At 34.9% G+C, this 23392-nt stretch overlaps 1 protein-coding gene across 3 annotated transcripts in view; it reads left to right on the top strand.

The window, feature by feature from the left end:
• The window catches only part of trappc9 (trafficking protein particle complex subunit 9), a 235626-nt gene extending 219247 nt beyond the window's left edge, over positions 1-16379 (top strand). For all 3 annotated transcript variants that reach the window (XM_059509121.1, XM_059509119.1, XM_059509120.1), the window contains 2 exons: positions 14650-14873; positions 16175-16379. In XM_059509121.1, the coding sequence (XP_059365104.1) occupies positions 14650-14873; positions 16175-16351 (401 nt within the window). In that variant the 3' untranslated portion in view covers positions 16352-16379. The remainder of the gene's footprint in view (positions 1-14649; positions 14874-16174) is intronic.
• The last annotated feature ends 7013 nt before the right edge of the window (positions 16380-23392 follow it).

The raw sequence follows: 23392 nt of genomic DNA, 5'->3' as shown, positions 1-23392 counted from the left end.
CACATCACATCTTTTTGGGGTGAATTATGTCTTATTCCTCTCATCGCGAAGCAATAAGTAAAATAAAAAAACTTGAAGAACAGTCTGGCTGTGTTTTCTTCTGTGCGGGTGTATTCAAGCCGCGCGCTTCAGTTTGAATCAGAATAGCGCGTTCAGCGCGGGGGCGTGGTCACATTAGATATAATGAAGAGAGATGTGAAAAACAGACATCGCGTTGTTTTCATATGGATTACTTTATCACAGAATATTTGTTTTCGGCGGCACAAAAGTAGACATGTCAAGCTTTCTATAGATATCTCTCTCATGTCTTTTCGTTGAGTATTCACTGAGCTACAGTTCATTTTAATGACGTGTTTGTAAATGAAGATCAGCGCAGGCAAAGGCTGCAGACAGCACACCTTTTTTGTTATCTTTATTTTATAAGTTCACAAAGTTTTGTTGTTATGTCTGTATCCAAAAAAGTAGACCCTTTACAGATTCGATTGATGTATTGATCTTATCTCTACGATTAAAACTGAAAGTGTAATTTAAGTTCTTTTCGGGGTTATCAGGAGAAAATGACTCATAACGCGTGTATGTGTTAATCGACTCCAGAGGGTTAATAAAGTATTCACACCAGCCCCCCCCAAAAATTTTTTATATATATATATATATATATATATATATATATATATATATATATATATATATATATATATATATAACCACAAATGTTGTTTAGACAGCACTTTTTCTATAATGGCCATGTCTGTCATGATCCAGGAAGACAATGGAAATCTAAAATGCTCATAGGACTTATTTTATGATACTTTTTGGTGTGTTTGTCCTTTTTAGATTCTTTAAATATTCTCTTTTTGTGTTCATAAGCAGAAGTTATTGATTATGATCTGCAGTATAAGCCTGCAGGCTTCAGGTAGTTGAGCTGTTTTGTGAAGGACGCGTCCTGGTGGGAATGAGCTGAATGTTTGGCTGTTTTGCCATAGCTCTCTGTTGTAGCAGCAGATGATGGATAATGCTGTTGTTGTTTTGACTTTTAACGTCCAAGGACAGCGAAACCATTTAGGGGCTTTATATTTTTAACTTGTTGGAGCAATAGCATAATTTTATGATTTGTCATTCTCTACTGGTTGTAAACTGATGTTATGGTTCCAATCATGTCATAAAAGCATTTGGTTATTTATATGAATTTATTAAAATGGGTTTTCTTGCACCTCTGTTTAGGACCATAGTGTCATGAGATATTTTTTCAGGAGTTTTTCCTCCATATTTATTTTATTTTAGCATGTTTATTTTTTATTTTATTTTAAGCATGTTTTATTGTTGTTGTTGTTTGTTTGTTTGTTTAGTTATGCATTGTCTCTGGAGTTTTATTTTTTTCTCCTAAACTTTATTTATTGTAGCCTTTTCTCTGGATTTTGAGTTTTTCTCCAAATTTCTTTTTTGTTTTATTATGTTGCATTATTTTAGTTAGTGTTTTTATTTTATTTTTTATGTTAGTCAAAATCCACACTAGCAATTATCAGGGAGAGTCAAATTGGTGTGTATTCAAATATGGGTGGTCATATGTTATAAACTCAAAGTTGTGACTTCTGAATGATCTATTTTTATTGTTTAGTTTAAGTAAATGATCTGGGCAAGACTCACTGACCTGCAGGCTGAAATTTGTGTGCTGGTGTCTGTGTTGTGTGAGCTTCACTCATATCAACTTCTGCTTCACCATGTTCATCATCCACAGAAAGCCTGAAAACTTTTAGAGTAGACAAAAAAAAAAAATCTCTTTTGGAAAGGACTCATTTTTAGCTCCCGAAGCAGGTGGGCACGGAAAACCAGCCATTGATAAAATAGCAGAAATGTAATTTTGTTCGTTTGGCTTGGACATTTTTAAATATAATGACGCTCATGTCATCTGATCGGGTATCTGAAGGGTATTTACTCATTTATTCTTGTTTCAGAAAAAAATAGTACAACTTTTTTATGAAGTTTTCCAGTTTTGGGACTGTGGGACTCTGTATTTTCTCAGTTGAGGCAGTTTGAACATTCGTCACTGACCCAATAGAGTTTTTGTGTTAAAGGTGTACTGGGTGTACAGACATTCTTCAGTATAGAAAGCCTTATCAAGACAACTATGTGGTGCTCTGGCAGTAACAAACATCTGAACTCTAGGAACCCATAGAGTTTACTTCAAATACCTGCAACCAGATGTGTTTAACAAACTTAATTGTTTTTGAACTGTTGATCTGCCATTTAATACCTTAATTTGCATTCATGTCTGATTTGCTGTTAATTTCAAAAATTAAATATATCAAAATTGTTAAAAAAAGGAAAAGCTGTCATTGATATTGAAAAATTCCTTTATTTTACAAGGTATATTGGACTTTTTATTTATAGGTTTTAATTTTGAAGTTTTTCAGACAATTTGTAGATTGTAATGTGTACGGTTTTCAGGTATTTTGAGGGGCTTATTTTAATGCAATTTGAAGGATTATTATTTTTTTTATTATTATTTATTATTTTTTACAATTAGTAGATTTTAATTTTCTGAAAATGTCCACAAAATTTCTAGGTTTCATTTTTTTATGGTTTCCAAATAATTGGTAGATTTTAATGTTTTAGGCTTTTCAATTATTTTGTGGGTTTTTAATTTTTCAGATTGTTCGTAAATGTAAATTTTTAGTTTTATCAAATAAGTTTAGGTAATTTGTTTTTCAGAAAGTTCTAAAACTATTTTCAGAAAATAGTAATTTGTAGGTTTTAATCTGTATATGTTCCATTTAATTTTAGGCTTTAATTAGGTAGGTATTAGTATATTTTTCGTAAAATTTATCAATTTTAATTCATATAGATTACTGGTCATTTATACGTTTTATCTTTAGATTTTATGCAATTTGTGCATTTAGTTTATAGGTTTTCATGTAATATGTAATTTCTACTTTTTCATTCGTAGGTTTTCAGGTAATGTGTAGTTTTCAGGTAGAGCTAACTGGGAGATAACATAATGGGTTAAATAGTTTTGACTAAACGTTCAGTCATTGAACCGCCACTAAGACTGGAAGAGAGCTTACCAACCCTAGTTTGCTTTTTAATGTAAAATCTTGTTTCCATGCAGCTTGCTGAAAGTCTCAAACAAAACTCTTGAGGATGATTCAAAGCCATTAGCATTAAACCCAACAACTACTGTTCATCACCCAATGAGCACAATGTAGCAGTTTTGCATGATGTTATTATGTTCTGACACATTTGAGAAGCATTTGCATTCCTGTACATCTCAATCCTCTCTTTCTCTTAATGTAATCAGTGAACTGTTTACTGAACCTCATTAAAACACCTGCACACAGTGATGGTGGCCAAGGACAAAAGTGATTAGATTGTTTAAATGGATTGTGTTTACATCTGTGTGTGTTTGTGTGGGTTGTTTATTCATGGGTCCTGTAGCTTTTTTCCCTTGCATATTAAGTGTTCAGAATAGCAAATACCTGTACAGTGTCTCATTTACATAATTAAGCTAAGACGAATCAAAGATTGTGGAGAACGCTTGAGGAGAGTGTTTCCCTTGATGGAGTTTTTCCAAGGGTAATTTTAAGTTGACTGTTTTCCCAATTTAAAATGAAGCATGTGGCTTAATAGTTTGTTCCCACAAGAGTCCAATACAATATTTTTTCCCCCAATGTCTTCCTCACAGATGCTATCTGACTGATAAGAGCGGCCGTTTTGTGTCTGTGTTTATCTTTCCATTCACTCAGCTTGTGTTGTTGCAGAAACGCTCGTCGCCATCCCTCGTACCCCTTCAGGCCAATTAGTGTCCGTCCTTACTGAACTAACAAATATTTACAGGCTGGCTTATGTGTGCTTAAATGATACAAAGGATATAGGATAGAGCATTTGATGACAGGAATGAATGGTCTTTTTTGTCATTCAGTCATTCATATGAAGCCATTTGGTTTGTTCCGCATGTGAAAGTGTAATATGGCATGCACGGCTCTAAGCTTTTCTAGAAGCACACAGCTTTCCATATGAAGCTCCTCGAGGGGGTTTGGAAGGCAGTACATGCCATTTCACAGGTTCGCTGTTTAGTATTTTCTTAATGGAATGGTTTCAGTCCGTTAACTTCAGGGTCTCCAACAGTGCTAGCTAAATGTTCTCCTTGTTAATAAACTGATGGTGTATTCTTGAGCTATTAGCATGACGGTTTATTTAATTATACAGACGCTTTATGTGGAGTGTCTTGTTCTGTATATACATACATAAACATTTACTCAGCTGCATTAAATGTTTGCTTGCTGTTTTAAATGGAATTAGCAACTGTTTTTATATACATCTAGTTAGCCAGATAGCTTGAGTCTGTAGATGGGGATTGGTGTTAGTGTTATATATGCAGAGATGAGTTTTGCTGATATGTGAAGTTATTACAATCATATTGAAGCTGTTTCCCCCTCCACCCACTCTTCTTAACCTGTAATTACCCGGTTAAATTTAAACTCCACAGCAGTCAAGTCAGGAATCAAATCAAATTATAATCCCTACTGGATAATCAGGGAAGGCCACTCGGAAAGCCAGTCGGCATTACTGCTGATTGTGTTTTTGTGCGTGTGGGGTGGTTTTAAAGGTTTTGCAAGTAGTTGTTTGACTCTGTTCTGATCCTATGTTGTGTAAAACATGCTGCGAAATTTAAACTCCCAATTAGTTTCCTTATGTACCTGATAAAGAAGGAATTGCCGCTAATAGCTGGCTGGTACAGCATTTAGAGAACCTCGGCCAAATCCTTTCCCAAGACCTCAGATTAAGAAGTCATGTCAGGTAGCCTTTACCCTCTGATCCTGATGGATAAAAATATTTTTTATTGCTCTCATCAAAGAGATGTTTTGTTCTGTGAAACTAGTCTCACTTTCAAATGGGTTCAATCTTTATATTTTCTCAGTGTGGGTATGGGATATTGGCATTTTTTCGGGAGTTGTGGCTCTGCGTTGTTCTACATACATTTACAGCCAAAGGTGTTGGCGTAAATGAGCTGGTTTCCAAGTCATGTTAGTGGTCGATGCTGCCGTCATACCTGCATCCTCCCACATTAAATGCTTAATCAATTGTTTACTGGCAAACAGGATTGTGAGCACATGCCTTTGTGTGCTAGAGCTCCCGGTGGAGACCCAGTTCTTGGCACCTAGATCCAATTGAGCTCTGTTCAAATGGCAGATCATTGATTGACTGGGGATCTGAAGGCCCATTTGGTCTATGTTGTGTCTTGTTCTGTTAAAGACTTTTGTCCTTGTGGTAGATTTAGTCAGCCTTTTTGTTCATTCCAAGCAGATCTATCATACTAGTCAATTCACCTTTATTTATATAGTGCTTTTTACAATGCACATTGTTTTAAAGTAGCTTCCCAGTAACATGAATATAACCAAATCAATGATGCAAACAGCTCTACAGAAGACAACAGTGTCACTGATACTAATTGCTACTAGTCACCAAAACGGTAAATGCCATGTAACTGTAGTCGCTCTTGGGATTATTTGATGCTTTTTAGTTTTAATATTCATAATCTTTACAGTCGTTCTCTATAAATGTTGTGTGTGCACCTTGTGCATTCTACACTATTGCAGTATTGAAATACAGAGGTGGGTAGTAACGAGTTACATTTACTTCGTTATATTTAAAGATGGGTACTTTTACTCTTACTTGAGTAAATTTTTTGAGAAAAATCTGTACTTTTACTTCGTTACTGTGGGCGACGCTCCTCTCGTTACTTCATCTTAATGCAATAAATGTTATAACTGCTTCAGTTTATTCCAAACGCGCCGTCTACTTTTCTCTGGACAATGAGCGATGCCCATTCGCTAATGATTCATTCTTTTGAGTCAATTCTGTTCAAAGGCTTGATCAAACCAATTGGCAAACGAGTGAATTGGTTTAAGAATCAGTTTGAATGATTTGTTCAGTTCCCTCCCTCACGCGCTGAGCGTCTGAAGCAGTTCACTCAGAGTTGTAACGTTTAACATCAGCAGCGTTGTAAAAGTGGCTATGCAACTGCACTGAATAGAAAGCAAATCTGCAAAGGCTATTATTTTCTAGCGATGGAGATCCTTATTAGATGAACACCGTGTGTGCTCTCTGCTGTTCAACAGGTAATAACTTGGGCTACATTCGATTACAGTACACAATACCACTGTGACATTAGTTTGTTGTACGTGTGTCTTATAACAGAGGGGAGTCTAGTTGAATGCAGCTTCATAAAGACAAAAAATGGCCGATTCAGATATTATTAATTTTAATACAATCACACCGGTACGAGTACGTTCAGCAAGTCATATCATCAGCTGCTAAATTCAGATCTGTGATCGCTTGCTGGCGCTGAGCCAGAGAAAGATGCGCTTTTACAGCACTGAGCATTATAACCAATCACACATGATTCTTTTGAGCTTTTGAATGCAATGGCCAATCAGAGGCGTTCAGATGAGTCATCGTGAAAATGTCGGTGCTTCCTTCACTTGCTCACTGACTGAATACCTCTTTCTGGAGAATTCTCTCACCAGAAACAACAAAGTGCAGATGTGTGTACGAATCTTTAATTAAATATTGATTTCACAGTGTTAACAGTTTCAGTGATTTTAATGGGAGTTTCTGAGAGTGATTGAACTCTAGACTGTCAGTGAAAATGATCTTTAATAATGTAAATGTTATTTGCTCTCTTTCTGAATAATGAAAGATTAGTAGCAATTTTTATATCACATTAACTTTCAATGTTAAATTCACATTTAATATAAAGTCAGTCGTATTAAAAATATGTTATGGCATGACACCTATATCTATCACTTAAGTAAACAGACAGGGTTTTATAATAAATTACATAAATTGGAGTAAAGGCTGATGAAATATATACATTTATACACACACACATACATTACATACATTTTATCTATATATCTAAATAAAAATAGGCTCAGTATATATGACCCAAAGTAACTAGTAACTAACTACTTGAGTAGATTTTTTATCCGATACTCTTTTACTCTTACTCAAGTAACTACTAGTACTTTTACTTTTAATTGTGTAAATATTTCTAGAAGTACTTTTACTCTTACTTGAGTACAGTTTTTGGGTACTCTACCCACCTCTGTTGAAATATTTTGTATGTGTTCAGTAGGGGTGTGAACAGTTGCTCAGACAATAATTGGATATTAAGCTTTACTAAATATCATGCATCATTCAGTCTAAAGTTTGGTCAAAATTTATGATACTAATTTTTCTAAATGAGACGAGACATTTTAATTAAATATTTACTTTTATTTAGCAGAAGCTTTTTTCCAAATTACAAATAAGGAAAACACCAAGTAATTCATTATTATATTAAATAAATCTAAAATATGCTCAAAGCACAAATTGTTAACTTGAAGGACAGTCAAATCTATCCAAACTGGAAGTGATATTTTGAAATGTGTCATCTCTATGCATCCAATCTTATTGGATAGCCCCACAGCAGAATGAGAACATTATAGAAATACTGCTGCATTTACGACTCTGATTCCCTAAGAGTCTGTAATTAAATCTCACTTCTGTGGTTGCGTCCTCCAACAGGTCGGTGTATTGCTGACAGAACAAAAACACAGTACTACTGCAGCTTTCCCCGCTGCTACAGCAGTGACAGCACACTCATTACAGTCTGATTCCTACATTTAATAACAATCATTTGTGCAAACAATTACCTGGATCTTAGAGTTAAGAAGACATTGTGCTGTTCTCTAAGAGTATAAACTGCACTTCAGAATGTTTCATCTCCAAACACTTTTAAAGAATTTGCCTCATTTTTAGATATTAATTCCCACTCCAACTTATAATAGCAGTAATGCTGATTATTAGAAAGCAGGTTAAATTTAAGCAATAGCCATTATATTTAAGGGTGCCATTTTGCTTTGTCGTATTGAAATGTTAAAATTTGTATCTGACTATGTAAAATGACTGTAGGACCAACCAGGGCAAGTGCTTTAAATGAAGTCATTTTTAGAGAAGAATCAGAGCCTGGTGTGTTTTACTCCCTGAATATTGTTCAAGTAGGCATATATGGCAAAAGTTTTACTTGGATTCAGTGATTTGTGCTGTGATTTTTAGACAAAACATGCCTTTTTCTCCAAAAATGCTTTTTAAAGAGATACTGTAGTTACCCAAAAAAAGATAAAAAGATACCCAAAAATGAGTGAATTGAAGTTCTGAAGTTAATAAATGTGTTTATGTAAGAAAAATATCTTTATAAAATCTTTATAAACTGTAATCTCTAGCTTCCGCTAACTGTCGTATGTGCTTTCACGAGAGAGTGGCGTTCCAGCGTATGATGTAGAATGTAGCATTAGCTCTGATGAAAATATGCTAGTCTCGTGAGAACCAATGTTTTGTTTACGGCAAAGTGCTCTCCTTTTGGCTTATAATTAAATCTTCCAACATTTTTATTTACAAATCCTTATTTCGTCCTTCTAATTCGATTCAATATGGCATTTGAGGTTACAGACATTGGCCTGAAATTGTTCACAGCATATTTATTTATTTATTTAAAGCATTTTTTTGTCCAAATAGAATGTGTCATATTCTGCTTCAACCCAGCACTGTCCTTTATTGCCTCTAAAAAGATCTGCAGTGGTGCGTCAAAGATCCACAGCATCTTCAAAGGAGGCTGATGAACATGTCATTTAGTGCAGTGGATCTAGTTTAGATTAATCATTTGTAAAGCCAAAAGAAATCTCCAGTAGACATGGACCTCCTGCGGAGAACAACTCACATCCAATCCAACTTCCTTTTCTCGTTTTATGTGCTGCTTTGCTCATTTGACAGCTCTGTAGAGCAGTTTCACTGCGTTACCTTGCCAAGCTCCGTTGTCCTCCATCATTGATCAGCTCTGCAGGTTGTGTTTGTCAAAGCAGCCATATATTCACAACAGAACTGACAATGTAATCTGTGTTTGTGAATCAGGCGTAGCTGATTATTGGTCAGCATCTGTCAGGTTAGCTCAGCATTCTAAACGATTCACAGTGAGCTTCGAGTCTCCGTGAGCCTTTCTAGGAATTCAGACAATTTTTTGGTGTGAGAGAACAAGACATTTATAATACTATTTATCTTTGTTTAATTTTATATTTTAATGATAATGATAAAAATGTAAATATATTTTTTATTTATATTTATTTTGTTGTACTTGTACTTGTTGTCATCTCTCTCTCTCTCTCTATATATATATGCTTTGAGAATTGTCCATTGTTATAGTTTAAAGCAATATGTTTGTATTTGATACTTTGTATTGTTCTACTCAGTGAACCTTTGACTTATTTGTTTGCAAAGGTTTGATCCTGGAGCTTCTTTATCTTTTGGTGCAGGGAGGCATGTGCTGCCTCTATGAATTTTGTTTGTCACCTTTGTTGGTTGTGAATATCCAGCCAGATCAGGCCGGAGCTGAGGGAAGAATGTGGCAGGATGGATCCAGGATAGGAATAATTAAAGCTGGAAATGAACAGGAGTGATTTTGAGTTGAGATGATTTCAGTCTTGTCCAAACGGGAAGTTCTGATTTGATCAAACTCTCTCTGTAGAAAGACGTATCGCCAGCCGGAGATTCTCAGCCAAGTTTGATGCAAGTCTCTTTATTTCATAGCCAGTGTGAATGTGTGCAAAAATATAATAGAAATGCTGCTTGTCATACTAAAACAAATGGCTTTCATCTTCATTTCCTTGATCAGATGTAAGAATCGAGATTGAGTTGGCACAGGATGTCATGTACTGTTTTACATTTGAAATCTTTTATTTCTTTTTCTTAATACATATAAAATATTTATATTTGTATTTCTTTTTAATATTAAATGAATGTATAATATTATACATTTCATTTTTAAAATGCATGTTACATTTAAATGTTCTCAATTTTAATTATTATTTTAATTAGTCCCTTTGAACAATGCATTTTCTTTGTATCTTTGGTTTTCGATACAAATTCTAAAAAGTCTGATATGTTGATTTTGATATACAGTACACACTCTCACACACACACACACACACAATAACACACTAATTCACACATACTATATATATCATGTAATTCTTTTTCTTAATAAATGTTACATTTTATCATTTGTAGTATTTTTTTATTCATGTTATAAGTACTGCATTTCAAACTTGCAGTATGTCTCACATGCTATTTTGCATCACACACACACAAACACATTTATTCACATGTTTCATTTCATCACAAGTGGATGTATTAATTTCAGCGTGCATACACGTGCATGACAAAAAATGCGATCATTATTCAGTACACATGTGCATGTATGAAAGAAACATCAACTTCATTTATTCATTCAGTGATCTAGTCCTTCACATTAAAGGTATATTTGCATTAATGATGTAGATGCATTCAAGTCAGTATCCATATGTGTACATGAAAGAAAAAAGCTAAAACAAATCAGTATGCATGTCAATGCATAATAGAAAAGATCAGCTACAGTTCAGCAAACATTGCATACACTGAAGTTTTGATTTTAAATAAAAAGCTCAATTCTGTATGCAAATATTACAGTGACATCATCAATGGTGGTTATAGATTTTTCAATGTTGAAGTGCCCTGAATTACAAAGTGGCATCTGAAAGATTTTATTCTGACCTGTTCACATCCTCTGACTCAGATATGAGCTATTTTTACAAGTTGAAAATCGTAATTATGGTAATTCAGTGGGGATTTCAATTTAAGTGCTAAAGAACTCTGTTAAGCGGTTGGAGCTGAATTAACCTGAGAATTTTGTGAGGATGAAGAAAAAGAACACTGAGGCATTTGAATAGAGTGCCACTTCGAAGCGTTGTAACTAATTGATCTTACATAACCATTCTGTCTTCACCACACATTTTTAAGCGCTTGATTCAGCAATGACAGTGAGAGATATCCCTCTTGTTCTTTCACCGTTGATTAATAGCAGTGCGCCAACCAGGCAGATCTGTGTTTGAAGGACATTGCTCTGCTCTCTAACTTTGCTATTCAGAACAAGCAGATTGAAAGGGGTCTTTTGTATCCCTCAGACCTGATTCCCACTAGAGTTTCTTTCAGCATTGAGTAGTGCACTTGAAAACGTGCCCTGATCTTGAAGAAGACCAGACGAATGTTTCCTTTAGCCTTGTGGAAGAAAACTCTCGAGCAAGTACGGCACTAGTGTGATTGTAATGGCCTGAAAGCCCCAGACACCTTCATTTTTGCGGATGGCTTTTCCCGAGCGAGAGTCAGCGCTAATGTAGAGGAAATGGGATGAGAAGATAAACTCTTCTTGAGGTCACCGGCCTGCTGATTCTGTGCTTTTATATAGATTTCCAAGTAAAATTTATGCTGTTACATGGCCGCGCTCCACCTTAGTATAACTCAGCTTAATAATTCATCTAAATTACCACATGGTTAAACATTAACAAGAGGGCTGTTAATAGATCGCTGACATTCATGTTTTAGAATCTAAGAAAGCTTAGGAGTAAGTTTATCCAGACCTTTGGGTAGAAACCCTTCTGAAGAGTTTGTTCCAAACCATTTGCATGCACATCATGACCAATGTACTTGTTGAAGGGTTTGTGCTGTTTTGGGCTTTAAAATGAAAATGACCTATTCTATTCCTCTTGTTCTTAATAATAACAATAATAAATACTTATAGGTAGTTTTCAGTGTAATTTTCAGTGTTATTAATATATATTATACATTTTGCAAGTATACCGACTGCTGAATGTTGTATTTAATAGCAGGTGCTTTAATAAACTAAGGTAAATCATTCTAAATTGGGTGAGCAACCACCCTAGTAACCACCTAGCAACACACCAGCATTATGGCGGTGAGTTTTGCACTGGTAAACACTATTTCCGTTTTCATCGTGTAAAAATGTCATTTTTGTATAGAGTTTGCATTTCTCTGCATGTCTGATTTCCCCTTTCTCTCTCTGTCTTTGTTCTGTTCATCCTCATGAAGGAATATCTCCACCCGTCCGCAGATGATCTACCTATCATTGTCACATCTCCTAGCAACAGCTCTTTAAAAAACTAAATTGAACACTTGGTAAGGTGTCGCACCAGAGCCATGTGTATGAGATCTGGTGCAGGTGTGTGTTGTAGTGTGTTGTTTTCATGCACATCCGGCTTTATCCGTGGGCATTTGTGTGCTGTAACTCTTACTGATGTACTTTCTGATGCCAGTTCCACTCCAGCTTAAATGTCAGCACAAAATCAAGAGTATTACGAATATTAAACTAATCACTTTTTTTATGAATATTAAGCTTTTTTTTCGTCACCTAAATAAACATTACTGTAATGTATCCTGAAATGTTTCATGACTGTAATACTGCAGTGTAGTCCAATGATTTTTTGTATTAAAAAAAAAATAAAAATGAACAAATGCTGCCATGCATAAATATTTATTTTATTTAATTTTAACGTTATCAAATCTGACTTATTGTTGTAGTAGTTTGGAGTTGAGAAACAGGCAGAAAAATTCAACATTTTACATACTTCAGCTGTCAAAAGGTCTAAAGTCATTCTATCTATCTGTCTCTCTGTCCGTCCATCCATCCATCCATTTTATTTTATTGCATTACAGTAATAAGGATAAGGGTAAATGTGTTTCGTTTTCATGAAGATGAATCATGTCCAACAAATGGGCCTGTATGAGCATCATTTTCTTGCAAAATATATTTTCTTATTGAGAAATGTGACCCAGACATCCCCTTGACCAGTCTAGTGAGATTCACCTGTAGAGATTTTCTGATTTAATACATGGGCTACTGAAGTGTGTGTGTGTGTGTGTGTGTGTGTGTGTGTGTGTGTGTGTGCGCGCGCGTTCATGTGCGTTTGTAAATATTTAAAATAAAAATATGAAACACCATTTTTTCATGAATCCAGCTTTGATCTATTTTCAGCTGAATATTGTTCCATACATCACATTATTTTGATAGCTAAGTGGCAGTGTTTTTGATCAGTGTTTGATCTTTGGCATTTAAAGACAAACCTTTAAATGAAACCGGAGCTATTGGAATGAATCTTGATTGAACAGCTTGTGTTTAGTCGGTGCCGATGGCATTGTTCTGTTCCAAAACTGCTTTCTGTTTCTGGTGAAATGCTATTTTGGGACTTGAAATAACATTTGGGTTTGCAGAGTGAAAAACGTTATTTCACCGAGTCTTACGTCAGTCAGGAGGGACCATGAATAATTAATGATGCAGAGATAAACATTTGGGCTCGGTTTATAAAAAAAGCTTGACATTTGCCTTCACGGTTGTGATAGCAACTGTTAAATCATCATTACCCAAACAGACGGCCATACCTGCCGCTTCTCCTTAAAGAGCTTAAACCTAGTCCTGGGAGAGCAGCGCTGCCGTTCCTGACATCTACAGCTGTCCTGTCAATGAGAGATTATTTATCTGTGTGGGACTCGTCCTGCAGTGATCTGCTGTAGTCCTGCGGGGCAGGCTGTCTGTCTGTATGTCATTGACAGAGGCCCGCAGGGACCACATCTCCCAGCATGCTGCTCTCCAGGGACGGGGCTCGTGTGACAGCCCTGCCTCCGGCACTTGAAGAGACACTGAGAACTCCTCATCATGAGAGATAGTGACAGCTGAGAGCATGTGAGAGAGAGAGACATGCAACTTTCTTAACTATAACACATAACCTCTATTATTTTTTTTATATAGTTTCTTTTTTATTTTTAGTGAGCGTTTATCCATGATCTGCTCTGAGATCAGTCCCGGTGCATCATGGGTCACCACTGTTTGACTCACTGAGAGGCAGAACTAAGGTTGATGATCAACTGAAATAGCAATATTTTGGGGCGGCAGTGGCTCAGTGGTTCATGTAGGTTGTCTACAAACCGGAAGGTTGGTGGTTCGATCCCCAGCTCCACCTGACCAAGTGTCGAGGTGTCCTTGAGCAAGACACCTAACCCCAGCTGCTCCCGACGAGCTGGATGGCGCCTTGAATGGCAGACACCGCAGTCGGTGTGTGATTGTGTGTGTGAATGGGTGAATGTGAGGCAAATTGTAAAGCGCTTTGGATGGCCATGTGGTCTGTTGAAAGCGCTATATAAATGCAGTCCATTTACCAATATATACAGTGAAAGTGAATGTGGAAAAAAGCAATTGTTCTGCAAAAATGTGTCTAAATTACTGAATTATGAAGAAGTATTTGATATTTGACGGTATTTGTTTTTCAGTGCCTGCATGCTCATTCCTTTAAATCCTGCGAGTTTTGCACTATGTTAAACATTTCAAGCTGTTTTGATTCATGCATAGTGGTGGAGTTCATTTTGTTTTTAACGAATCAGACAGTGTGTAATGATTGCTCTGTGCATATTCATATTTGATGGCTTTATGATGTGTTTGAAGGCAAAGTGATGTAATGTTGAATAGATAGTTTTTCCTTGAAGTTTGAGATTTTTTGGATGTAGTTTTGAGAAATGTGTTACAGGATTCAGTAAATGAGCTTGTGTTTATGATGTTATGACTGAATGACTTCTTATTGCAGTTTAGTTTCATCCAGCATGTTCTGGGTGAGCTAGAGATTTTTGCATTGCAAATATAAAGCATGTCTACGCAGTGTTTCAAAAGAGAAAAGATGCTTTCGGCTGAACTTCTCCTCTCCTCTCCTCTCTCTCTCTCTCTCTCTCTCTCTGCAGATGTTGTGGTTAACGGTGAGCCGTCTGACTGTGACGTGATCGCTGACTGCAGGGTCGGAGACGCTGTGCCATTAGAGGTGAAACTGACCAACCGCAGCAAGAGCGCCGTTGGACCGTTCTCTCTGACCGTCGTCCCCTTCCAAGACTATCAGAACGGAGTCCAAAACTATGACCTGCAGGATGCCGTCACTTTCATCGGCTCCAACACCTTCTACATAGGCACGGTGAGCCAATGACACACAGAGTAGAGCACACAGCAGCAGGACTCAGTCTGAGCCGGGTCTCGTCTAGCTCTCAGTCACAGTCGAGGTGTTAAAGACCCACTTACACAAAGGGTTCTTTCAACAGAAATCCACATTTAGCTTCCCCCAATCATTTTGTGTCCATTCTTAGACTCTTAAAAGGTGTTTTCACATGATTTTGTTTCTTTCTAGAGAGGTTTGCAAGACATTTGGCATATACACTAACACGCATCTACTTATTCTCTATTAGTGTTATTTTCCATATTGGAGTAAAATCATCATAACTATAAAAAAAGTATGGGAGTTATGTAAACAAATGAAAACTCATTTTTCTTTATTTAGTTATTCAGAAAGAATTAAAAACATAACATAATAAAACTTTAGATGAAAACATCCAGTCTTTTAACTGGTATAGTGTATGTGAAATAATGACAGAAATATTTTAATATACATGAAGTGTTGCATAATATTTGTTGAATATTTGTAATCCATTTTAGATTTTAATATTTGTTCCTACTAGCTACTACTGCTACTATTACGAGTAGTAGTAATAATAATATATTAAATTAACACACACACACACACACGTTACACACACACACACACACACACACACGTTAGTAATTTGTTTATTTGTACAAACAAAATAATTATAAATATTAAATCATAAACCTTTAATGTTTGTAAGATAATGTGAAGCATAAATTCATTTTTTGCACCCAAAATTTTACCTTGCAGTTTTTTATCCAATCTTTTAACTGGTATAGTTTATGTGAAATGATGACAGAAATATATAAATACATAAAACTGTAATGTAATTCTGCATGACAGTTTTCTAATATTTATGTCATTTTTTATTTTAATTTGTATTACTGCTATTAATAATAATAATAATCATAATAATAATAATGCTTAATTAAACTGAATTAAATTAAATTAAACTGTATGAGTAATTGTATTTATAATTACAAGCATTAAATTATAAACCTTTAGATTAAAATGTTTTTCAGACCAAGAGTTATACGTGTCTGATATTTTTTAACTGGTAGCTTATGTGAAATTGTCAAATATATTTTTTAAATAACACTACTGATGTTATTATAAAAACCTGATGTAGATTGAATCACTAAACTGGAGCAAAGTGAGATCTAAGGCCATTTTAAGACCAGAAATCCCTTTCCTTTTGGTCCACATGCAGTGGTCTAGGTTTGGTTCTTATAAAGAGGTTGGACTGTGTTTGCTTCTGACCAAGTGTTTGAGGTGTGTGATGTTCTCGTCCGCAGGTGAACCCTACAGAGAACTCCGTGTGTGTGGGAGCCCTGCTCTTCTTATATACCGGTGATTTCTATCTGAACATCAAGTTTCAAGATGAGAGCACAGCTCGTGACCTGCCGCCCGCCTGGTTCTGTCTGCCCAGCGTCCACATCAGAGCCCAGGAGCCAATCCAAGCAGCTGCCTGAGCTTCTGAACTCTGACCTTTGACCTCACAGACTCAGTAGGCCTTTGTAAAGGACCTGGAAGAGATCTGCAGTTTTTCAGAGGACTACTGAGCTAATCTAGAGCAAGTGCACTTCTAGTGTATGAAGCCTTTAGAGTTTGAAGATGTTTTAATTTATGCCAAATCTCCATTCTGAAGCCCTCATTCTCCTCTTTAGACACAGACAAAAGGATGAAGAACATTTACATTTGGTAACCACAAAGTGAAAACATCTAAGGAGGTCTTACAATTTAGCCCTGATGAAACGAACTTATGAAAATGTCTCCAGCTCATATTTTACCCCCCAGAAATGAAAATTTGATTTAGTTGAAGCCCTTATTTAATTGTTTTATGACAAATAAGAACTTTTTATCTTAAACCTCATTACTGTAATGTGTTTGGTTAATATTTAAGAATTTGTTTGTTTTGTAATTCTTATAATTGTAAATGTTGATTCTCAGAATTATATTGCTGCATTACTGCAATATTTTTATTTTTCAATAATATATATATAACAATAATTTGACTACAGTATTTAAAATATTTCTTATATTGTAATAAAATTCTAAAACAATCATCATAGATCAAATTTAAAAATTTGATTGGATTTGTTTTTTTTTTTTCATTGCATTGCATTGCAGTAATGAGAGTTGGAGGGAAAATACTCTTAATTGTTATAAGAAAAACTCTGAATTCCAAAATAATTCTTAGTTCTACAAAAAAAATATAATAATAATAATAATTTTATAAAAAATGATTTACCTCTGTCTTCTTTTGATTTTGGGCTGAAATATGACCTGGATATGTTCTCGGCAGGTTTTGTAGGGGGTGTGCATTAATAGTGCATGAAAATATGGTTTACACACAATTTTCATGTAGGAATGCATACAGCTTTAAGCACATTTTGATCGGTTTTTGGGGGTTGATGTATTAATGGGTTTGTGACAGCGTGTGGGAACCACGACTTTGTTTCACATTTGTGAAATTATGAAACTGGTCTAGTCTCTTCAATGTATTTGTTTATGAATCTGATCTAATAATTGGTATGTTGACTTTACGTGACTTTGCAGTTATACAAATTAGATAAAATATTGATTAAATGTTCATTAAAAACTCAAAATATAATAAAAATATAGTGGTTTGAAGGATTTTTTCAGCACTTTAGAATTCATTTCTTAAATGTGTTTCAGACCTGCTCTAAAATGCAAAAAAAAACAAAAAACAACGTGAGCATAACAGGATATGAATGTGCTGAGGTCATTTTTCTGCGGTGAGCTGATGTGATATTAATGCTTTTATTGTGGTGCGGTCCAGCGATGATAATGCAAGAGGCGGATGAAATGGTCTACATTATGTGCTGTAATGGTAAGTGATTGCAGTTGCAGTAATTCAATTAGCATTAAACGTCCACTCAGGGATTCCAGAGCTGAGATTGTCTCAAAGTCCATCTGACCAAACTGTGTCTCTAAATCTCAGAATCATTTACAGAAGAGGTCATTTGCTTTTAATATGATTCATCTAAGTGTTCAGATAATATTACAATGGCCGTTTATTACGAATATTTAGGTTTCACAAGGAATAATATCAGTTAACTCTAAAAATAAATAAATAAATTAGGTTTTGATTGCATTGTCATGAAAAACTGAAGTTGACTGAAAGTAATTTAAACCATCATTAATGAGATGCCATTTTTGGAGCAGAAACTTAGTGTCCTGTATTGTATAAATTACAGTAAATAAGAGTTATTTAATAGATATAAAATAATGAAATAACAGTATTTAATTTTTATAAATACCACTATATTATGACAGTATTTAGAACTATAATTGATTATATTATTTAGTATTTATCAATAATTAAATTGATTTATATAAAGCAATTTTTGACTTGGAAAGTAAAAAAAAATAAAAATAATAATTGGTCTCTCCTTATACAAAGATAATTAAATCAAATGATACAACATATGAAATAATCTTGGGAAAACAAATTAAAACTAAATTAAGATGATTATTGATTCCAGACACGGTATTTAATTTCAGATTGAAATGGAAAAATATATCTATAAAACTTGCATATAATTTTGAATTCTACAGGCATCGAAATTAAATTCAGTTTCTACAGTCAATAATCTTCTTAATTTAGTTTTCATTTTTTTCTTCCCGAGTGATAGCATGTTGTATAATTTGATAGTTATCTTTGCGTGAGGAATGCATTTTTTAACAAATTAATTTTAATTATTAATAACTATAAAGTAATAAAATAAGGTTTTAGACCTTTACCTTTGCTTGTTTAAAACTGCTGGAGACAATGAGCAGTGATCAAAGAGAAATGAATTATTTTAATGAAACTTTTCATATTTATCTTAATTAGCATGAGTTAATGAGCCGAAGTGCTTAAACACACATAAGCTCTGAATGATGAACCCAACAAACTCAGAATATCGAGTTTTTTGCAGCCCAGACTGTGTGTGTGCGTGTGTCCGTGCATGTGTGTCCTTGATGTCCGTTTGTGTGTGTGTTCACTTCATGTTCCATCATGAATGAGATTATCTGGGCACAGGTTTCCTGACGTTCACTTTGATCTGCCCTGTCGCCACAGGATGGAAAAATCCAGGAGCTTCATCAAACACACACACACTGAAAATGCAGAATACTGTTTTTCTTAATATTCTCAGAGAGATGAACCTCTACTAATGCTTTCGTACTGTTCCTCCTGAACCTACAGCACATCCAAGGGTGTATTTCTGTACATTACAGTAAAAATATAACCATAAAAATCAGTTTGTAGGCTTTTCATGTAGTTAAAGCAAGACATTACAGACGAAACCATTGTTTTTTTTGTTTGTTTTTTTTTTCAGGTCAATTTTAAGATTTTGGGCTATTTTGCTTCTATACCGTCTTCTTTTGAGACTTAAACCAATGGATCCTCAGCAGTGAACGGGTGCTGTCAGAATGAGAGTCCAAACAGCTGATAAAAATATCACAATATTCCACACCAATCCAGTCCAGCAATTATGGAGTGAAAAGCTGCATGTTTGTGAGAAACAAATTCATCATTAAGGTGTTTATTTCTAAACAATTGATTCGGGCCAAACTATTACTAAACTGTTCTTCCAGTGAAAAAGTCCAGCTCCTGTTCCACCAACACAATTGTTTAGAGCTGTTTTAGTGTTAGTGTTAGTGTAGAGACTGCTTTTGTGTTAAATGGTGCTTGATCTGAAGTTTCTTAAGCAGTTTCTCTCCCGATTCAGACGAGATTACTTTTTCACTTGAAGTTGAAAAAGCAATATAATGGAGTATGGATATATTTTGGCGAGAAGCAAAAGTTTGTTAAAAATGTCTTACAGATTTGCTGCTTTTCACTTCACAAGATGTTAATTGATGGGCTTGAGTCTTATGGATTACCTGTGGATTATTGTGATGTTTGAAAAAAAAAAGCTAAACTGGTAAATGAAGAAATGATGACTAGTTTAGCTTCAAGACCTTTATTCATTGTTATTCATCATCTTGTTTTTTTTTTTTTTTTTTGCTGCTGCATTACTCAAACAAAACAGTTCCAAAGAATTGATTCCATGAACTTCACAAACTTGTCATTTTAAATGTTGGCTGTGTTTGTGTACAGTGTTGATCAGTCTGTGCACAAGCCGTCTGATGCTCAAACTTTATAATGGCGATAGATACTATATGAAAACACAGAGCGCTTTCTCACGCTCTACTGCAACCTAAAGCTGATCTGTGCTGTTGTAAGTGCACACTTGTGTGGATTAAGTGCACTTTCACACACTCAGAAGTGAGCGTCAGTTACTGGAGTGCCCTCACAGCTCATGGAAGGAGAACCAGAGACCACTCAAGTTACTCTTGCTGATTCAGCCACTCCAAAATATGCACTGAATGGTTAAGCGTACATGTGCTAATGTCTGTTTTCCCCATTCAGCTTGTTCTCTTAGCCACTGTGTGCCCACAGCAGTGCATTGTGGGAGGCAGAGGCTCAGCAGGTAGAGCTGAGAGGGATTTGTGTGTGTCTGTGGGGTCTGATCCTGATCCTGGTCTTTGGTGGTGAGGGTCTGACCGCCTCTGGTTTGTCTGAGTGGCCTCTCTGTGCCTCTCCGTCTCCTTGACAACCACCTGTGACTGAGCAGGAGTCTTATCAGTCAGCAGACAGCATCCTTCAGGCGCTACAGAGCCACAGTCACGTCCGTCTCACTCTGTCTCGCTCTCGCTGGATGTGCTAAATCAGGGCTCTCAACTGGTGGGTCGTGACCCAAAAATAGCAAATAGCTAAATAAACAGGCCAAACACCTTTTGGCTATATATATATATATATATATATATATATATATATACTTGGTGCATCCCAGCATAGAAGTCGCTTTGCATCATCTTATTCTCACAAAGTATTAAGAAAACTATAATAATATGACTCATACTTGCATTTATTTGGGGTTCACGTGTAACAGATATGAATGTGTCAGTGTGTTTGTGCAGTGAATTTTTTTTTAGTAATTCTAAAAAGGTTTTATGTATAATCCAGTTGGTTGCACAAGTCATTTAAAGCTTAAATTAGATTTAAACTGGCTAAAAGAAATCAAGTTGACTTTCATATAACAATGTTGAAATTGCTCAACTTATTTTGACGAGTTGCAGTCATTTAAAAACAAGCTGCCATTACTTAATAATAATGTCATTTTCATAGAGTAATAAAAATCCATTTGTATTTATTTTAATATAAATTAAAATGTTAATAAAATGAAATGAAAATGCATTCAGTTTAAGTAATTGAGATTAGAAAACAGTTCTTCTGGAATTTTAAGTTGTTTATAAAATGTGTAAGGATATTTTTAAGACATTTTTAATTAGGATAAAAATACTAAAGACAATAAAAAATCTCAAATACAATCTCTTGCTCAAATGTATTAATATAATAGTATAATAACTATTGTAATTAATGCTTTTTATATATTTGGGTGTTTTGATGTTTTTGAAAGAAGTCTTGAATGTTCCTAGAGACTGTATATATTTAATCAAAATAGAGTGAAATGGTACAGTTGTGATTATTAAAATTAAAACATCTGTTTTCTGTTTAATGTTTTTTCACATGGTCCCACTGAAATAATTCTAATATGCGGATTTGCTACTCAAGAAACATTTCTTAATTTTTTATAAATTTCTTAGTTTTTGTGGAATCTATTACAGTATTTTTTTTTTCAGAATTCTTTGATGAATAGAAAATTCTAAAGTTTCTTTTTACTTTGCTCCATACTGTATCTGTATAACTAAGCATAAAGGGGTTTTCAGTTACAGACCAATCAATTTGGTGGGGAAAATAATTCAGAAATTCAATTTAGAAGTCTACTGTGCATTGTTCTACAATTTCATTTCAAGATTCTAATAGATTTTTTTCTTAGTGATGCACTCTGATAATTCTATTAGTGTGCCATTCACAGAATAATTTTTGTGAACTCTGCATCATGTTGATCTTCTCACTGTTTCTCTACAGGTCACTGTACTCTGCTGTGATCTCAGGGGTCTCTACTCTTCATGTGTCACTTTATGTGTTTGTGTGTTTTTGCAGGACCCAGAAGTTCCCACAGGAACTTTCGACAGTTTTGGTTGGAGATTGTTTGAATAATTTAGTGATGAGTGCATGGACTGTCACACTTCTTTTAAAGTCTACCAGATGAATCAAATCATTGAGTCTCACTGTGCTTCTGCTGTAGAGTCTGTGTGTGAACACTGAAATGAGATCCAGTCAAGAGAATACAGAAGAGCGGCCCTGTGAAGTCCCAAAGCTTGTGTGTGTGTGTGTGTGTCGTGAAAAACGACAGTAGTATTGTTTTCTGTTCTAGTATTCATTTTTGTCTGTATGCGGCCTGTCTGTCTCTCTCTCTCTCTCTCTCTCTCTCTCTCTCTCTGTCTCTATCTCTCCCCAGACATAATGAGAAGCTAATTTATGAGATGAAATAAATCAAAGACTAGAACAACTTTTCCTGTGATATATTGTTTTGTCTGTGTTCACCTGTCATTTTCAACCACTTGAACGTTCTTGACTGATATAGATATAGCTGTCTTCTTTTATAGTTTCTTTTTTGAACACACTTTTCTAACCACACAACCTTCAAAACTTCAGTGACTCAGTGATCAGATAGACAGAATCAACAGCAAGGCCTAATGTACAGATCTCATATTTTCGATTCACTTCGGTTATTCATAGTACACATTTCACCACACATATTTAGATCGGGCCAAAAGTGAAAGTTGCGCTTGCAACACCAAAATGCCTACATGCTACATGCTGTTTTTATTATTATTATTATTATTTAATTTGATAATGAATAACATTTATTTACTTTTGAAAACTGTTAATTAGCATATTAGTTTTTGCTGTGGTACTAAAATTGATATCAAGGAATCATACATTTTCATTAATCATCCGATATGTGTTTAGCTGTCTGTCACATGATCAGATACATTTCAGATTAAGAATTTGCAAGTGGATGCAAACTGTTTTTGTTTGTTTGTTTATATATATATATATATATATATATATATATATATATATGGGTGAAACAAGTTTTGATTTGTATCAGATATTGCTAGAAAAATTGGTTGATGGAGTAAATATGGTCAAAGAATGCCTCAAAATGCCAAAGTAGAGAGAAAATGAAGACAAATCCAGATAAATGAAGCACAACTCCTCGAAATGGCACTGCTCATTAATAACTTTACAATATTACCTGAAAAGAGAGTGGTGTATTGATCTGTGATGTGTTAGCATTGGGATATTGAGCTGCCCACTTACTGAACTCTGACAGTGAATTGAGGGTCTTTTAGCTGGAGTGGTTCTAATATTGCATTACAGTCTATATATAGTTCAGTTATATTAACTCACTGTTCCCAAAGCATTTAAGTTTGAAACAGTGTTTGTACCTTAAACACATAACTCAATGTTACACTCTCAAAGTTCCTTTTCACATCAAATAACACATTTTTAATTAAATAATTAACAAATGCAAACAAAGTTTGTG

Source organism: Carassius carassius, chromosome 25, assembly GCF_963082965.1.
Source record: "Carassius carassius chromosome 25, fCarCar2.1, whole genome shotgun sequence".
NCBI classification, from domain to species: Eukaryota; Metazoa; Chordata; class Actinopteri; order Cypriniformes; family Cyprinidae; genus Carassius; species Carassius carassius.
This window is presented reverse-complemented; position numbering and strand designations above follow the sequence as displayed.